Below are 17,420 nucleotides of genomic sequence, written 5' to 3'. Positions count from 1 at the left end.
AATTAATAAACGGTAATAAAGTTGGCATTTTAAAATATTAATATAAGCATTAAAACAGATTTATTTAATTAAAAATATATTTTGTATATTTTATCTGGTATATATTAATAATTTCTATTTATTAAAATGATATGTGTGTTTATTGTGTTATATGTGTGGTGTATTAGGCTCATCTTTTCTATTTCATTTTTTTATTTTTATTTTTTTACAAAAATAACCAAGGAATAAGAAACTATATGAAATACAATAACATTTTAAATATATTTTGACAATTTTGTGTATATGCTTATTGCATAATTGTATATTATTATTATTATTATTATTAACACATTTCAAAAAGTTAAAATATTATTAAATATAACTTACAAACATGTTAAATATTGCTATAAATCAATTATGATAGCGCTTTTTTTTTTAATAACTGAGAAATAAAGTTATAAAGTGGTCGCCGGTCTGAAAATCAGTAAAATTACACCGGGGTTTTGAGGGGTAATGGGCCGTTACCATTGTTGCTCCAAATCCTTGCATAAAGTGTACTATGAGTCATCTTGAAGCTTGAATAAATACATCAGCCAAATAACTTGGCAGTAGCAAGCAGAATAATAAATACTGCTCTGACACACAAAGCTAATGAGCCCATTATCCAGCATATCCCCAGCTACTCTTTATGGCTGTATATTAATATTTCTTATGATAATTGTGGCTCTGCTCCAGATCTAGCGAGCTGCTTACAGAGGCGTCATCTTCACATACTGCTGACATGAATATTGTTCCAGAAGTCTTGTATGCGTCACATAGATCCTTAACAGAGAAGCTAAACCCATTTCTCACTTCAGAGGGCTTAAGCAGACGTCTGTCTGTGAAACTAGCGTTTGCTATTTGCATTGCAGAGATAGTCGAGTTTCTTTTGCAGTCTATACTTAGAAAAGAATGTCGTAAGTGTTTTTTTCAGAAACCTCTCACCTCCTGTCCTCTTCGTCTGTTCATCGTGTGTATCTTCGTTCAATTCTCTGTCAAATTCCCCAAACGGTAAACATTCAAATGTGTCAACAGGTTTTTTTTTTTTTGGTTTTTTTTTTCAGCTGCCATCGTGGCCCAAACATTTGGAAAATACAGCAAGTGACCATGGAAACAAATACATACGCATACAATACATACAAATACAGACATTTCAATGTTTGATCGCCAAACCACAAGAGACCAAACCAACCACGGTCTGAGTCGAGTTCAAGAATAAACCTTACAGAGCGCGAGCAGATACACACGTGTCTTGACTCTTGAGTAATTTATTAATACGATAATAGTAATTAATACATTATTAATAATAACTCATATTAAACTTCTTATATACTTAACGTGCGTGTATTTATAAATAGGCTAATAAATTTGCTAAATAAATACTGAATAAATTTGCTTTCATTTTTGAAAAAATATATTTTTATATTTATGTTCGCATTTTCTTTAAATTATGTAGCGTAATTTTTATATAATTTCAAATAGGCTAACAATAAATATGAATTACAAATATATTTTACATCTAAATAATACTACAATTATATTATTAATGTAATCATATTTATACTTTTATAATTTGATAAACACATTCACTTCTAAACATATGAAGAGTTTATATGAAAAAAAAACATAACTAGACAGATATAGCCTATATATATTTAAAAAAAAAAACATAACTTGTTTTTTAGTTAACTGGGTTTTATTAATTAATTTTTTAAGCTGGTCAAAAGAACCCAACTGAAGTTTGATTGAGATTAATTGAAATGCACAATGAAAAAACATGATTTCAGATTACTGTTAAAAACTGAGTTATTGTTTTGCAAATTAACTCTTCTTGTTTTGGAAATTAACTTTAGAATAGAATACTTTAAAATGAATGTGTGTGCATGTTAAAATATAAAATATTAAAAATTGTGATGTTATGAATTTCACTGGTATATATAAAAAAATAGTGTTTAATTTTGTTTAGCCATGTATTCAAAAAAAAAAAAATATAAGCCAGTTTGTATTTTAAAATAGTATATTTAACAATATTTTAAATGTTTAATCGGGTGAGTAATCAAAAGGATCATGTTTCCGTTATGCATTCTGTTACGTATCATAAAATTTTCCACAAGGTGCAGTTTAGTAATGAGCTGTAGCTGAACGAGGGCTGCTCTCACTGACGCGCGCGTGTGGACTGTCCAGGTGTGGACAACGCTCCTAGCTCATGTGCAGAACAAGAGCCCCGGATGTTTGCTCACACTAAAGCTGTCTCCATGGCAAAGAAGAACCCCCTCCGTCAGCGCGAGCAGACGGCTGGGTCAGAGCTCGAACTGACATCATCGCACTTCCTGTTTCGAAATGCTCTCGTTCTCGTTATTTCTCAAGTTGATTCCTAAAGTTCCCTCGCGGACTCTTTCAGCAGCGGCACCTCACACGAGAGAGTTCACGCACACGAGCTCTCACACCTCTGCAAGTTTACGACAGCCGTGAGGCAGTGCGGGGCGGATCACCATGGGAACCAAACAGGTAACTTGATCAGAGAGAGAGGCGGCTGAACACCAGACTCCGCACATTGAGCTTCCCGCAGATAATACCCCTGCGCCTCCTCCTCCAGTCTCTATCTGCACATCCAGAGGTCAGAGCTCATCAGCTGGAGACAGGGGCTGCACAAGATCCCGGGCCCTATGCAAAGGCAGTCCTAATGCCCCAAACCCCAACCCCCCCCCCCCCCCCACCCCACCCCACCCCGAAAAAAAAATATATTCCAGACATTTCAAGGGCCCTCTCTTCCTTTGGGGCCCTGGTAATCAGTACTGGTTTTACCCCCAGTCCGGCGCCCCTTGCTGGAGGTGCAGAGCTTGGATATTGATTGTGTGGAAGAAGAAATAAATACATGTTTGTTCTAAATTATACATATTCAGTTAGGATTAAATAAAAAATTAACCTATATATATAAAAATTAAAGGGGGGGGTGAAATGCTATTTCATGCATACTGAGTTTTTTACACTGTTAAAGAGTTGGATTCCCATGCTAAACATGGACAAAGTTTCAAAAATTAAGTTGTACGTTTGAAGGAGTATTTCTGTTCCAAAAATACTCCTCCCGGTTTGTCACAAGTTTCGGAAAGTTTTTTTCGAGTATGGCTCTGTGTGACGTTAGATGGAGCGGAATTTCCTTACATGGGTGCTAAGGGCGCGTCTGCCTTAAGAGCGTGCGCTCCCGTATAGCAGAGCAGAGAGAGGCTGTGCACAGACAATCACTTATCAGAGCGAGAGCGTCGCGAATTGTCACAAAAGGAGTGTGTTTTTGGTTGCCAGGGCAAGACAACCCTGCACAGATTACCAAAAGAAAAACAGCATTAAGGGACCAGTGGATGGAGTTTATTTTTTACAGAGCATCAACGGAGTTGTGCAAGTGTTTGTTCCCTGCATTTCGAAGATGCTTGTTTTACAAACAAGGCCCAGTTTGACGCCGGATTTGCACATCGTTTATTTCTTAAGGATAATGCAGTCCCAACGAAAAAGGGTCACGATCGTGCACATTGATATATTATTTTTATTTTCAGTATTTGCTTTCATGAATTCTCAGTCTCAGGATATACATATATATATCTTGTTAAATCAGCATTAGTTTAAAGGGTTTAAAGGCTTTTAAAGGCTTTTCCTTTAAGAAAGAATACAAATAAGGTCTTCACGTAAGACAGCTGGTGCTCATACTTTTCCATTCACAGCCTCACAGTGTAAATTTCCTCTTGATAAATCCTTCCACACACATAATAAATTGTATAGGGTTAGGAAAAAGCCATGTCTACAGTGCAACGCACAACTCATCCTCCGCACGACTTTAATAAACATTCATGCCAGTAAAGCAAACACTTAGAGCAGGAGAGCATTTCCAAATGGGACAATAATGGGGAAAAATGGAAATCCATAACATGGGGGAACGTTTTATTGGAATGTAGCCTGATGTGCTGCTGGATAAGATCAGCTCAAACTCCTGGCTAGTGTACTGAAACAAACAGGAACGAAGGAAATATATGCTGGATGTATTTGATGCGGTCTAGCAATTTGTCACTTCGTATTAAAGAATCTACTAAAAAAAAAATGTATTAAAAATGTCAGTAGCCTATACATATAAAAATAAGTTTGTTTCATGTGGCATCTACTTAAGTACACCCATGTATCTGTATGCAACCGGTTTTAAATACAAAAAAGAAAACAATTTAATGCATTGCATGCAAATTCAAATGTGCACTATTTAGTTCAAGACAGATTACTTCATGCAGTGAGTTCAAACGTGCAAAAGGAAGTTTGAAACTAGGTTAACAACACCAACACATTCGGTAGATCAATCTGGTCGAAACGCTTGGTTTGTACATTTACTAAAGCTGAGCAAGCGTTATAACAGCGCATGCCATTCACATCACAACTGCTGAATACAGTATATATCTCTACAGTTTCGCACTGCAATTAAACCATTTATTCAGCCCAGGCCAAACAAACTCAATCAGAGTCTCTTGTGAATAACAAATGTACAGTAGTGGATTACAGGTAGTGAAACACAGCTGCTCTCTGCTGGCCTTAAAGTGACAGAGCAATAAAAATGCACTGGATTTTAAATTATTTAACATGAATTAATGTCCATGCATTTTAACAGCTATATGATAATAAGCTAATTTAAGTTATTGATTAAACACTCTCCATAATGATTTTTGTTTCTATTTATTATTTTTTAAATCTGACAAATAATGGAGTATTTCCATCCAGATTGTACTCCACAAACAGAACTTAATTAAAATTTATTAAATGTGTGTGTGTGTGTGTGTACTTATATATATATATATATATATATATATATATATATATACATACACACACACACACACAATTAAATTATTAGAGAGAGAATAAAAAAACAGACAAAATAAAATCCACAAACAGCACACAAGATGTTGTGCATAACAGTGAGGGATGCAATACAATAAAATACAGATTTTACCATCTCTAAGATGTACAAAATTAAACATAAAAGCTAGTAAAAAAAAAAAAAAAAAAATGTCTGGTAAAAAAAAATTATATTAATAATAATAGATTCCAACTTTAAAGATAACCTTGTAAAGTTGTTTTTAAACATATTTTACCAGACATTAGTACACAAAGTCCATAAGAAACTTAAGATGTTCGTTTGTTTAAATGGATAATTAAACATGATTTATGCATTTAAATAGAGTTTCGAAACCATCGGCACTGAAAAACAAGCAAACAGGAAGACCGTGAGGAGGTGTTTAAATAGGTTTTTGAAAGAGAAAAACACCTTCAGCCGCTCTTCTCCTCCTTGATCAACCTGCTGGCGTTGTGTGCAAAAGTTTCAGCCACTAAAAGTGGAAAGACTATAGAAGCATCAGCGTAGACCTGCACACAAACACAACGGCACAGTTCACCACATCATCACGTGCTAGAAGTCTGTTAGCTGTATGTACATCAGATTTATAACAGTCAACATAAAATAACAAGAGCATGCTAACAAAGGATCTTACCTTTACAGGGGAGGCATCCATGCGGATCTTTCCCCAAGAAACGGCTTCATCTGGCCGAGCGCCTGAATCTGAGCCGTCAAACTCTTGACCAGTGTTGACAAACACAGCAAAATCTGCTCCGTTCCTCTAAGAAGGATGAAAACAGATGAGAAAAGCATTGTGTTTTATTTTCAAACGTGCTTTTTTTGGGGGGGTACATGCGTTCACCATGAGATTAGCGTTGGCGATGTGATGTTTGACGAGTCCTCCTCCGAGAATGATCATCCCTGTGCTCTTGGCAAACACAGCCTTGCTGTTCAACCTCCGGATATCTGAAGTATTCAAAAATGGCCATAATGAAATCACGAAACAATCTCCAGATCTGCATTCCTATCATATCTTGAGCGACTCACCCTCCACGATGTCAAGCACCAGGCCAGGGGTCTTATATGAGTGGAAATAGATCATGTCACCCAATGAGCCGTCAGTGAGGGCGGGGCTAAACACTGGGATGTCATTCTGAAACACAGTCATACAGTCATTAACAGACTGCAATTTGAGGAAGGAGCGAGGTGAAGCTGTGTTTAATTCAAGCGTTACCTTATAAGCCCAGTAGTACACAGAGTCTGGGTTATTGATTTCTTTGCCTAGTCTGTGGATCATTTTGGACGGTGTCCAGTGTGTGCCCTGATAAAAAGACATTTGCTGCAATATTGCACAGTCTCACAAAACAAAACTTCAATTGAAATAGAAAATATTAATTCCCACCTCAGTTTTTTGTTCGAGCACCATCTGGTCCAGGATAGGCATCAGCCAGTCTTCAAACTTACAGTAATTCTCATTTGGTACCAGGAGATTACCGATTCTATGACACCAAATATAATTACATGCATTAATAATTACATATAAAAATCATAATGGTAAATGGTAAATGGTAAATGGACTGCATTTATATAGCGCTTTCAACAGACCACATGGCCATCCAAAGCGCTTTACAATTTGCCTCACATTCACCCATCCACTCACTCATTCACACACCGACGGCGGTGTCTGCCATACAAGGCGCCATCCAGCTCGTCGGGAGCAGCTGGGGTTAGGTGAGGTGTCTTGCTCAAGGACACCTCGACACTTGGTCAGGTGGAGCCGGGGATCGAACCACCAACCTTCCGGTTTGTAGACAACCTACATGAACCACTGAGCCACTGCCGCCCCTAGATAATGATCTAACGAGGAACCGTTTTCTTACCTATTAATGCCTTGCTGTCGTAGCTCTTTGCCTTTTAGACTGAACTCGCCGAGGTAAGTGGGTGCTAAACATTTGATAAGGTCTTCCTCGATCCCTCCTGCTGTGGTCACGATCACATCTACCTACAAAAACATGAACACCACATTCAACATTGATAGCACTTCAGAAGAACTGAATAGATGGTGGCTGACCTAGACAGATGTTATTAGCTGATATAGATCGTAGTGTTTATTCAGAGTCACAGTGTGGCCGTACCATTCTGTGCTGTGCGAGGTAGCGAATACTCTCTCGCACACCGGAGCTGATCAGGTTCGATGTGTAGCCCAAGAAAATGGTGCATCCTGAAGCAGACGAATGTGAATCACAGCTCTCATGCTTCTCCTGCATCGGCTCCAGTCTCTTCTCGATCTACTCCAACACACACACACACACACACACACACACACCAGACATGACAGACAATCAATGCTGGAGCTGGAACACTAGTAGTCATGACATTTAGTGGATGATTTTAAGAGCTACAAGACTGCGATTATTAAATAACTGGGAACTGATTGCTAAGGATGTGCTGAATTGTTGTATACATATGACCCTGGACCACAAAACCAGTCTTACAGAATCTGACAACTGAATAAATAAGCTTTCTATTGATGTATGGTTTGTTAGGATCGGACAAATATTTGGCCAAGATACAACTATTTGAAAATCTGGAATCTGAGGGTGCAAAAAAATCTAAATACTGAGAAAATCACCTTTAAATTTGTCCAAATGTATTCTTAGCAATGCATAGTACTAATCAAAAATTAAGTTTTAATGTATTTACGGTAGGAAATTTACAAAATATCCTCATGGAACACGATCTTTACTTAATAACATTATGATTTTTGGCATAAAAGAAAAATCTATAATTTTGACCCATACCATGTTTTTTTTGGCTATTGCTAAAAATATACCCCAGAAACTTAAGACTGGTTTTGTGCTCCAGAGTCACATACACAAGATGACACAGTACTCCTTTCCTAAAATAAAACCAATACAATTTGTCAGATCAGTATTTGATGTATCTTCAAATATGAATATTACAGTGGGCCCTTAAAAGTATATGAATTCTCAAGCAGGAGTCAAAAATATCTGAATGTCACTGCATATTTAATCAATTTATTGCACCTTTGCTGAATAAAAGTGTTAATCTCTTATGTACACTTTTTACCAAATTTTCAAACAGTAGCGTATCACAGTTTCCACAAAATATCTCAATACTATCAATATCAATATCAATAATAATTATATCATGTGATATTCCTGCATCACAGGAATAAATTGCATTTTAGTATATTACGATAGATATTTTAAGTTGCAGTAATATTTCACAATATTACAGTTTTAACTGTAGGCTATTATTGATTATATGCAGTCTTGGTGAACATAAGAGACTTTCAAATATATATAAAAAAAAAAAAAAAATGGGTCACTTTCATAAGCACCCATCATCCTCACCATCTTGTTGATCTCCTGCACGGCCTGGCCGAAGCTGCTGGCCTGGAAGCCCGTGGTGAGGAAGGACTGCAGCAGGGCTCTGTGGTCCACGCCCTGGTTGAAGTCATAACCTTTAATTTGAGGCATGTCCTCCGGCAGAGCGATGCTCTCCTTCAGTACCGCGGCCCTCGCCACAAACGGAGCCTGATCAGATTCAGACATGATCGCCCGACTACAACTACAACACAAGCAAGCAAACAGCTCAGCTGCTTTAATACAGTTTACCAGGGTAATAACTACATTGATAATACAGTTTTACCAGGGTAACACACTGCTCCAGTGCTGAGATCAAACACTTTAAAGAGTACATTATTGATCAAGTATTATATAAGCTAACGCGTAAATATAAATACGTTTTTTCCTATTTATTTTTCTATCTCTTAAAATAATATTTCACTCACCCCAACCGTTACGTATGTAATAGCCGGCTTGTAGTTTATTTCTGTGTTTCTGATCTTTTCCTGATCTCACTCACAGAACTGCACACTTGATCATCATCCACATGTTCCAAACAACTACGGCAAGCGCAGCGGCACAAAATTTAAATACAAAACGCGAAGCGCCCGTACGCATCTTTTGTGCGTCGAGTAGACTGCTTTTGTTATGTGTATGTGATAAGATTGGAATTAAAAGAGATATTGTGATGCCATTAATTTTGTTTAAAGGGGCAGATAAATTACCCGAAAGAGCATAAATAGTAATTAGAGCATTATACATAAATGTTTTGACAAAAAAAACTATATATATATATATATATATATATATATATATATATATATATATATATATATATATATATATATATATATATATATATAATTACAAAGCATATATGAATGATTATACAGTGACCAACGAATATATAATAATTTTTTAATGCATTAAAGAGGGAAAATATCACGTAGTTAAACAATTTAAGAGATGTTTCATGACCACCAGAGTGAAATCAAATACTGCTGAACTTTCGTGACATTTCTGTAATGATGATGTGACCTCAGAACTCGACCACATCACAGGAGCTTTGAAGCTTCCAGCAGTGTGTGTGTGTGTGTGTGTGTGTAACATCCCACTGAGACATAAAAGCCTGCAAAAGCTGGACAACAACTCTTCTTCCCTGTAACTGCATTTGAGCTCTACACAACAAACCAAGTGTATTCCTGAGGTAAATCTACAGTTATACTCATAACCTACCAGACTTAATTATTCATTCATTAGACAGCACAAGTAATATACTGTATGTTATGTTCAGGTTCATTTAAACACGTTTTTCAGAGTGTCAGTTTATCGGTGATGGACGCATACTGCAGTAACAATGTTCTTCAGGCCAGGAGAGCCGTGGAGCAGCTCAGACTAGAGACAGAACTACAGAGAGTCAAGGTGAGATGCATTCATTAGAACACATGCACGTCTTACAATAGAGTGTATCTTTTGAGTTGTTTATCATTTCATTTGTGTATATGGAAAAAAGAAAAAAAACAATGATATAATATAATAGAAGCTGTTAACAAATCCATTAAAAAGTCAAGAGAGAGAGAAAAGTAAATTGAAGCTTTGCAGTAAAGAAATATGGTACACTCTTAAAAATCAAGGTGCTTCAAAAGGTTCTTCAAGCGATGCCATAAAGGGACCATTTTTTGGTTCCACAAGAACCATTCAGTCAAAGGTCCTTTAAAGAACAACCTCTTTCTTGCCTTTTTATAATCTGAAGAACCTTCTTTCGCCACAAAACGGCGTATATTTCATTCACGTCTACTACATCTGTTACTGACACACAACCAGAAAGACAAACTCGATCTACTTCTCGACTCAAAGCTCACCGCAAGCTTTGTTCTTTTTCACTGAAAACCCGTCAATGTAACGTTATTTGACAGAAAAATTGCATTTAATGTCCAGTTAGGATTTTATAAAATGCAGTTTTTACTTTAAAACAGGTGGCGTCACTGAAGGGTTACCTTTTCAAACTGTACCTTACTGAAAGTGACGCCTCAGTGAAGGTATCTTTTAAGTAAGACCTAAAGTGTACATAGCAACTACGTACACTTTAGGACTTAATGTGTACTTTTAAAGTACTAAAATGTACCATTTAGGGGTAAATAAGGTATAATGATATACACCTTTAAGCTTTTGTACCTTCCAATGGTGACAGCTTATACCTGTATAGGAACGTATTTAATTAACCAAATAACAGGTTTTCACCATAGCATTATGTGTGTATCATATGTTGTGTGTGTGTGTGTGTGTGTGTGTGTGTGTGTGTGTGTCAGATATCCGCAGCAGCAGCGCAGCTGGTCCAGTACTGTCAGGATCACCGGAGAGCAGATCCACTGCTGACCGGCATCGCCGCGTCCTCAAACCCGTTCAGAGACAAGAAGACGTGCGTGCTGCTGTGAACAGCCCTGCTTCTCTACAGACTGCTTCACAAAGCCAACTCAATTATCAAAATTAACATTTATAATGATTTGTTTCAAACCAAACAAACAAGAAAGGGGACATTCAATCAGTCACAGAACAATACAACAGCACTGTCGGCAATAATAACTAGACATAATTCATAAATGTAAACATTTGTCATTAGGATATTTTGTAGTTTGCTCTGATCATTAAGTGCATTCATTTTAAAGCATTTTGCCTCATTTGTAGATTGTATACTATGTGTGCTTCAGAGAGTCTTCGGTCTAAGTATATTATAAGCATTGATTATGTTGAAATGTTCAAGTATTGGTCACACAAATCACAAAAGCTGTTCCTGTGTTACGAAGCACTGAAAGGTTTTTGGACACTTGAGTGTGCAGCTGAGTGTATTCTTCATAGAGAATGATGAAAAACTGTGAATGTCGTATAGTTTCTAGAATCATTAAAAACATGTATCTGACACCTTAAACATTCATCATCTTTTTTTGTTCATTAAAATTAAACAAATTAAAGAATAACGCATTGATAAATTCATTGAAGGACTGATTGGATCCTGTTGTTCCCTGCAATCAAATGCTTTTAGACTCTCAGCATCTGGGCCTCCAGACTTCCACATTCATGTCACCGGAAGCGATGGCCAGCGTTCCTCCTTCAACACTTAACTGGGAAGAGAAAAATCATTTATTTAACGCGAGCCATTACAGACAACTGCTAGATAAGAGTGATAGTGGTATCATCCAACACAAGTATTTATGAGCCACACAGTAAAAGGTAACATGCATGGGTCAAAACATGGCTCATCCAATCAGAATTAGAATGCATTTGTACTTTGAGTCTTTAGTCTTTTTATTCAAGTGTCAAATAATGTGAATCTCTTTTTGCACTTATTCCAGTTTTTCCAAAAACCAAATAGACAGAGAATATAATAAAATATATTTTTCATTTGATTCAAATATTTAATGCACTGGATTATTAAAAATAGCCACTATCACATTATGTAATAAATATGTTATGTAATAAATAATGGCGAAAAGGTAAATGCACATCTGAATAATGAGCTGCAAGTTACTAAAAAATTATGTATATTAGTATAGCTTTACTATAGAACTATAGAATAATAGGCTTAGTTATTAATAAAATACATACAAACATACATAAATGTTATTATTCTGAATTGTGCCATAATATTTTTTTATTTTATGTTTAAAAAAAATGTTTTGAATTCCCGGTGAATATAACTACTGTATACAGTTATAAAATGGTCAAATCTGATCAAAAATGCAGTAAAAATAGTAATATAGTGAACAGAAAATTTGATTAAAATTTATGAAATTTGATTTAATTATGATTTACTGATCAAGAAACATTTCTAAATACTATCGGTGTTGAAAACAGTTCATATTTTTATGGAAACTGTCATACTTCTATTTCAGGATTATTTCCGGATTTCAGCATTTATTTGAGATACAAATCTTTTGCAACATTTTTAACACCTTCACTGTCATGTTCTTAAAGTATCTAACTGACCCCAAATGTATGAATTTTTAATGAATCTGGATTTTGATTATATCGGCCACGCTTGAAGGAAATATAAAAAATTAAAAAACGAAAATTAAATCACCATAAATAGATAAATCATGGGTAAAAATGTCAACATACCCCATTAACCCCTGCCTGATGGTGAAGGGTGCACAGTGTCTTGGGTGGAGCACATGGGAGGTGGACCTGCATCCAATAAGAGATGTGAGCTGCCCATAACCGTGGATGAAGATCAACTAAACTCCATCTTATCTGACAGCAGACTGACCTTGATAGTGCGGTCAGACGAGCACGTGTAGAGAGCACCAGGAGAGTAGTGTACACCTGTGACCAGTGACCTGTGGATGTTAGCCTGAGATATGGGCGTCAGGGAGCTGTTGTGCATGGAGAAGGTGTGCACGAGTCCACGGTTATCCCCGGCCCACACCTCTCGAGCGCTGTAGGACAGAGACAGCAGGTAGGAGCTCAGCTGGAGACGTGAGAAGAGGACGGAGAAATGCATCAGCCGATTGATTGTGTGATCTATTCTTTTAGTTTTAGCTTGTGTGTGCATACCTGAACTTTCTGCAGGAGTTTCCCTGCCCTGCGGTCAAACAGACTGACGGTGTGGTCTTTACTGCCTGATAAGATGTACTGGTCATCAGACGCCAGGCATAACACAGCATCAGTGTGAAGACGGAGACTCTTGACCAGTGGATCTGCAGCTGTAACACATAAATGAGACCACAGTGTCTGAGTTGACTTCACTGAATAGCATATATGTGGCTCTTTAAAGCACATACAACATGTGTATGTTTAAATATACGCCATTGGGGACAATACGATTCTTTCGTCTTTTATGCTCACCAAGACTGCAATTATTAGAGAAAAATACAGTAAAATCAGTAATATTATGAAATGTTGTAAAAATGTAAAAGCTGTTTTCTATGTCTATTTTAAAATGTAATGTATTCCTGTGATGCAAAGCTGAATTATCAGTATCATTACTTCAGTCTTCAGTGTCACATGATCCTTTTATTCTGCTTAATTCACCTTTAGAGGTTTTTTTTTATTGTTATTTGTCAGTATAAAGTGCAGAGGCATTGATATTTTGTTATGTAATGCTAATAATAATGTATATATTTCTCATTATGGCTTATTTGTTCAAATACTTTTTAGGGGCCTCTGTACTTGGTACATAAACCACCCAAGTCATTTATTTTCATATTTAACATTACAACAGTCATTTATCACCAAATTTAGTGTTTTAAGTATGAATATTAATAAAAATATTTTTTTTTAAATGCAAATAATTTTGAATCATTCATATGCAATGTTGTTATTATTTACAAAAATGAAAACTATTAAAAATAATGTGTTGGTAAATTAAAATAAAGCTGACATAAAATACAGATATTATATTGAATATTATATATTAAATATATTAGATAAAACATACTTATATAATAATTATTAATAATACTTATTTGTTATAATTTATACTTGTTGAAGTACTACAACTACTAAAACTGAAATAAAAATAAATTAAAGAAATCTAGAAATATAATTTAAAAAAAAACAAATTTTAAATTGAAGAATAAAAAAACTAATAAAAATGACAAAGCACATAACAAAATGACCAAAACCTAAAATAAAATGAAAATGAAAACAGACTACCGGTACATAAAAACAAAAGCTACTTCAAAATATTAACAAATACTATAATAGTATAGAAATAATTCGAAATGAACACTTTTCACATGCACAACCAATAAATCATTGACGATAAAACCAGGAATGTGCATTAACAAAGTAAATATTCTGAGCTTCGCCTTACCTCGGGTGTCAAAGATGCTTAATTTCTGATCATGTGATCCGGCCAGCACCATGTCCCTCTCGCAGGACAGACATAACACAGCAGCTTTGGACTGGATGAGCCGCTGTTCTGCTCCTCCGGCTTCAAGATCCCAGAGCCTGACGGTGCTGTCGAACGAGCCAGACGCCAGCAGAGGTCCGCTGGAGGCCAGGCACCACACCCAGCCCCGGTGGGTACTAATGGTCCCGCGTCCCACTAGCGTATGAATTAACTTGCCTCTGGGCCCCTCTCGAAGGTCCCACAGGTTCACGTTTCTGTCCCTAGAGCCGGAGGCGCACAACGCCTCATTTCTACCCAGCAGGAGGACACAATTCACATCTGCAATGTGGCCAGAAGGAAGGATGACATGCTCCAAGGGTGAAGAAGTGCTGGATGACTCACTCAACTGGGAACTATCAGATGCATTCTGGGATTGAACTTGAACACTGTCTTCTCCTGCTTGCACTGCAGCATTTAAATCGACATCCAGCTGCATCTCTACCACGTTCCCCTCAGCTGCCGGCGCTTCACCGTTCACCACGTCAGCTGCCTCTTCCTGTCTCTCTCCCGCTGTTTCCTGTCTCTCTGCCTGATTCTCAAGCCCTGTCCAGCAGCCAATCAGCTGCTCCATTTCTAAACAGGCCTTGGACCAATCAAAATCTTCCTTGGGCCCGACTGGGAAAGATGCTGCGGGACTCAAGAGTTTATGAGCCCGAAGCTGCCACGCCAAGCGATCCTCACTAAGCTTTCCCAACGTCTGACAAACCTAAACACAGATGGACAGCGAGAGTTCAAGAGGGTTTCTGAAAGAATTCAATACTTTAATGCATTAAATTGATCAAAAGTGACAGTAAAGACTTTTATAATGCTACAAAAGAGTGTGGTTTCGCATCATGGTTTCTACACAAATATGAAGCAGCACAACTGTTTTCAATATTGATAATAATCAAAAATGTTTCTCGAGCAGTGAATCAACATATCAGAATGATTTCTGAAGGATCATGTGACACTGAATGAATGGTGCTGAAAATTCAGCTTTGATCACAGGAATAAATTAGATTTTATATTATATTCACATAAAAAACCGTCATTTTAAATTCTAATAATATTTCACAATTTTATAATACTATAATATTATAATATAACACTTTATTTTTTATCAAATAAATGCAGTCTCGGTGAACATGAAATACTTCTTTCAAAAATATAAAAAAATATTATTCCCCCAAACCTTCAAACGAAAAGGTTTAAGGTGTATAGGATCCGTGAGCACACAAACAATTGTTTATCATACAATGGTAAACAAAAAAAGTTATTTAAATGTATTAATATTATTCTTAATATTTATGAATGTATTAATATTGCATACAGAATTAGTGAAAGACACGTTTGAACAATAATGGCTTCAAACCGTCTGCTGAATCTGAAAGAGCTCACCTGCGGCAGCACATTAATGACACACTTTGCCGGGAGATGTGAGGCGATCTGGGAAACGATCTCCCATGGCAACGACAGAAGGCTTGTTCCATGAGTAGAAGGGGAGGGGCTTGTCTCCATGGCGACGACGGATGGCTCCAAATTCAATCTGTGAGGTAAAATGTCACAATGCACACGTCTGAAACCTAAAGAAAAGTCTGCAAACATATAGAGCTCAAGAAAATGCACGAGTTTTCTTCCACTGCAGTCAATAATAAATAATACTGGAAATTAAAATAGATTACAGTGAAGGTTGAAACTGAATTGAATATGGACCTCTCAGGTAAATAGTGCGGGGTGTCATCGCAGGTGAAGGAGGGGGAACATTGTGGATCAGCACCAGCGGGGCATCTCCGCTTCTCCTCGTCCTCCAGCGTGTCGTTTGCTCTTGACATCTGAATCACAGGAGCATTAAATGATGCTGACATCGCTTCCTGTTACTCACATTTATATTAACCAGTTTACTCAAAACACATCCGCATTCCCATCACTACTACATGTTTCACTCTGATACCTCCAAGCTCAATAGTAACCAGCATGGGAATATTATATTACAACTAACATATAATAGAAAACACAACAATAAATATCTATAGATACACTCCTTTAGTAGTACATAAACAGAGCATAAATTAACATCCATTGAAAAATTTAGATTTGTAGATGCCAGTTGTCCAATTCTTAGATGTCTTAACTCACTGTATGAATCTAAATATAGATAAATTATCATGTTATGCTATATTTAATATATTAGTGAAATATGATTTATGGTGGGCACATACCTTATTTTAATCGAAAATCCTCGTATTCAAAGACAGATTGAAAAGGTAAACAATCCACATTTCTTTCCCATTCACAATTCACAAAAGTCATTGATCATTTTGATATGACACAGCACAATCATGTGTTCACCCTGTTTTTATATATGTTTTCCGTTTCGGTGTTTATTGACGTAACGTTATGTTAAAGGCGTGCGAAAGAAAAATCATAGAAGAGTGAAAAGGATTTTTGATCATGTTCATCAGAGAAAATATGACCACGGTTATTATGACATCCGACGGACGCTTGTCAACAACACTACACTCCTCCGGCGCACGACATTCGCGTCATCGGGCGGGCGCGCGTCGCGTCGTGACGACAGGGAGCTCGAAACTAAAGGAAATGAATTTAAATAAAATAAATATTGTATAATAGTACTTTTAATTGTTTTTCACCATTTTGTAATATTGGACAAAAACAAAACCATTATTGTTTAAACATTTCAAAATATATCTACATTTTCACAAACTAGAAAGTTTTTCCAAATTATTATTATTTTATTAGAATATACTTTATTTCCCAATGACATTTAATTGTTTAAAATACCACTATTTATGCTAACCCTTTAATTATAAATCGGAAATACTAAACTTATCTTAAAAGTAAACATGATTTAACATTGTGAGTCCGTCGTTTAAGAGATTGCGCCTGTTATAATAAACTATTTAACATCCCTAGTTTCAGTTTAACATTTACATCATCATTAAAAAACACACACAATGATGCAAAAGTGAAGTTGTCATGAAACATACAGAATTTATCTAGTAGTAAATGTAAAATATATGAAGATAGGTTATACAATGCAAAATGTAGGGAGACTTTTTTTCTAGTTCTAATAGTAAATGTCTGAGTCATTAGGTGTGATCTGACTCTGTACACAGTTACAGTAAGGTCAAAGTCCAGGACATTTTGTCTATCTCTCCAACACATCCCTGTAAAGACACAAACCCATTTCACAGCCTCACTTGTTTACTTTTCTACTGCAATATTCAGATTCACTTCCCTTTATACAGTACTTAGTTAGACAATAACTAAGGCATGG

General features: G+C 36.4%; 3 protein-coding genes across 4 annotated transcripts; 1 reads left to right on the top strand and 2 right to left on the bottom strand.

Moving 5' to 3' along the window:
• Nucleotides 1-5,303: 5,303 nt before the first annotated feature.
• dhps (deoxyhypusine synthase) lies at nucleotides 5,304-8,838 on the bottom strand. The gene is made up of 10 exons (XM_026214414.1): nucleotides 8,700-8,838; nucleotides 8,260-8,476; nucleotides 7,018-7,170; nucleotides 6,763-6,884; nucleotides 6,285-6,381; nucleotides 6,117-6,203; nucleotides 5,930-6,035; nucleotides 5,745-5,848; nucleotides 5,538-5,663; nucleotides 5,304-5,412 (listed from the first exon to the last, which is right to left on the bottom strand). Exons 2-10 carry the CDS (start codon nucleotides 8,458-8,460, stop codon nucleotides 5,317-5,319), a joined length of 1,092 nt encoding a protein of 363 aa, XP_026070199.1. The 5' UTR covers nucleotides 8,461-8,476; nucleotides 8,700-8,838; the 3' UTR covers nucleotides 5,304-5,316.
• A 356-nt stretch (nucleotides 8,839-9,194) lies between these two features.
• gng14 (G protein subunit gamma 14) lies at nucleotides 9,195-11,179 on the top strand. 2 transcript variants are annotated; one of them, XM_026214435.1, is made up of 3 exons: nucleotides 9,195-9,460; nucleotides 9,571-9,675; nucleotides 10,563-11,179. In XM_026214435.1, exons 2-3 carry the CDS (start codon nucleotides 9,589-9,591, stop codon nucleotides 10,686-10,688), a joined length of 213 nt encoding a protein of 70 aa, XP_026070220.1. In that variant the 5' UTR covers nucleotides 9,195-9,460; nucleotides 9,571-9,588; the 3' UTR covers nucleotides 10,689-11,179. The 2 variants fall into 2 exon arrangements, with proteins under 2 accessions (XP_026070220.1, XP_026070210.1); XM_026214425.1 differs by having other exon boundaries at nucleotides 9,548-9,675.
• On the bottom strand, nucleotides 10,746-16,654 carry fbxw9 (F-box and WD repeat domain containing 9). Its single transcript, XM_026214400.1, has 8 exons — nucleotides 16,342-16,654; nucleotides 15,836-15,954; nucleotides 15,521-15,668; nucleotides 14,066-14,849; nucleotides 12,805-12,953; nucleotides 12,518-12,718; nucleotides 12,370-12,435; nucleotides 10,746-11,372 (listed from the first exon to the last, which is right to left on the bottom strand). Exons 2-8 carry the CDS (start codon nucleotides 15,952-15,954, stop codon nucleotides 11,298-11,300), a joined length of 1,542 nt encoding a protein of 513 aa, XP_026070185.1. The 5' UTR covers nucleotides 16,342-16,654; the 3' UTR covers nucleotides 10,746-11,297.
• Nucleotides 16,655-17,420: the final 766 nt, after the last annotated feature.

The sequence above is a fragment of the Carassius auratus genome, chromosome 3, assembly GCF_003368295.1.
Source record: "Carassius auratus strain Wakin chromosome 3, ASM336829v1, whole genome shotgun sequence".
Classification (NCBI taxonomy): domain Eukaryota; kingdom Metazoa; phylum Chordata; class Actinopteri; order Cypriniformes; family Cyprinidae; genus Carassius; species Carassius auratus.
The sequence above is the reverse complement of the archived record's forward strand: the minus strand, read 5'-3'. Positions and strand labels throughout refer to the sequence as shown.

Coding starts and splice junctions, on each gene's coding strand:
- dhps (XM_026214414.1), bottom strand. CDS start 8,460: ATGTCTGAATCTGATCAGGCTCCGTTTGTGGCGAGGGCCGCGGTACTG. Junction 7,171..8,259: donor TGCAGGAGATCAACAAGATG/GTGAGGATGATG, acceptor GTGTTGGAGTAG/ATCGAGAAGAGACTGGAGCC. Junction 6,382..6,762: donor CGACAGCAAGGCATTAATAG/GTAAGAAAACGG, acceptor TTGGTGTCATAG/AATCGGTAATCTCCTGGTAC.
- fbxw9 (XM_026214400.1), bottom strand. CDS start 15,954: ATGTCAAGAGCAAACGACACGCTGGAGGACGAGGAGAAGCGGAGATGC. Junction 15,669..15,835: donor CCGCACTATTTACCTGAGAG/GTCCATATTCAA, acceptor TTTACCTCACAG/ATTGAATTTGGAGCCATCCG. Junction 12,436..12,517: donor CGTCTGACCGCACTATCAAG/GTCAGTCTGCTG, acceptor TATTGGATGCAG/GTCCACCTCCCATGTGCTCC.
- gng14 (XM_026214435.1), top strand. CDS start 9,589: ATGGACGCATACTGCAGTAACAATGTTCTTCAGGCCAGGAGAGCCGTG. Junction 9,676..10,562: donor CAGAACTACAGAGAGTCAAG/GTGAGATGCATT, acceptor TGTGTGTGTCAG/ATATCCGCAGCAGCAGCGCA.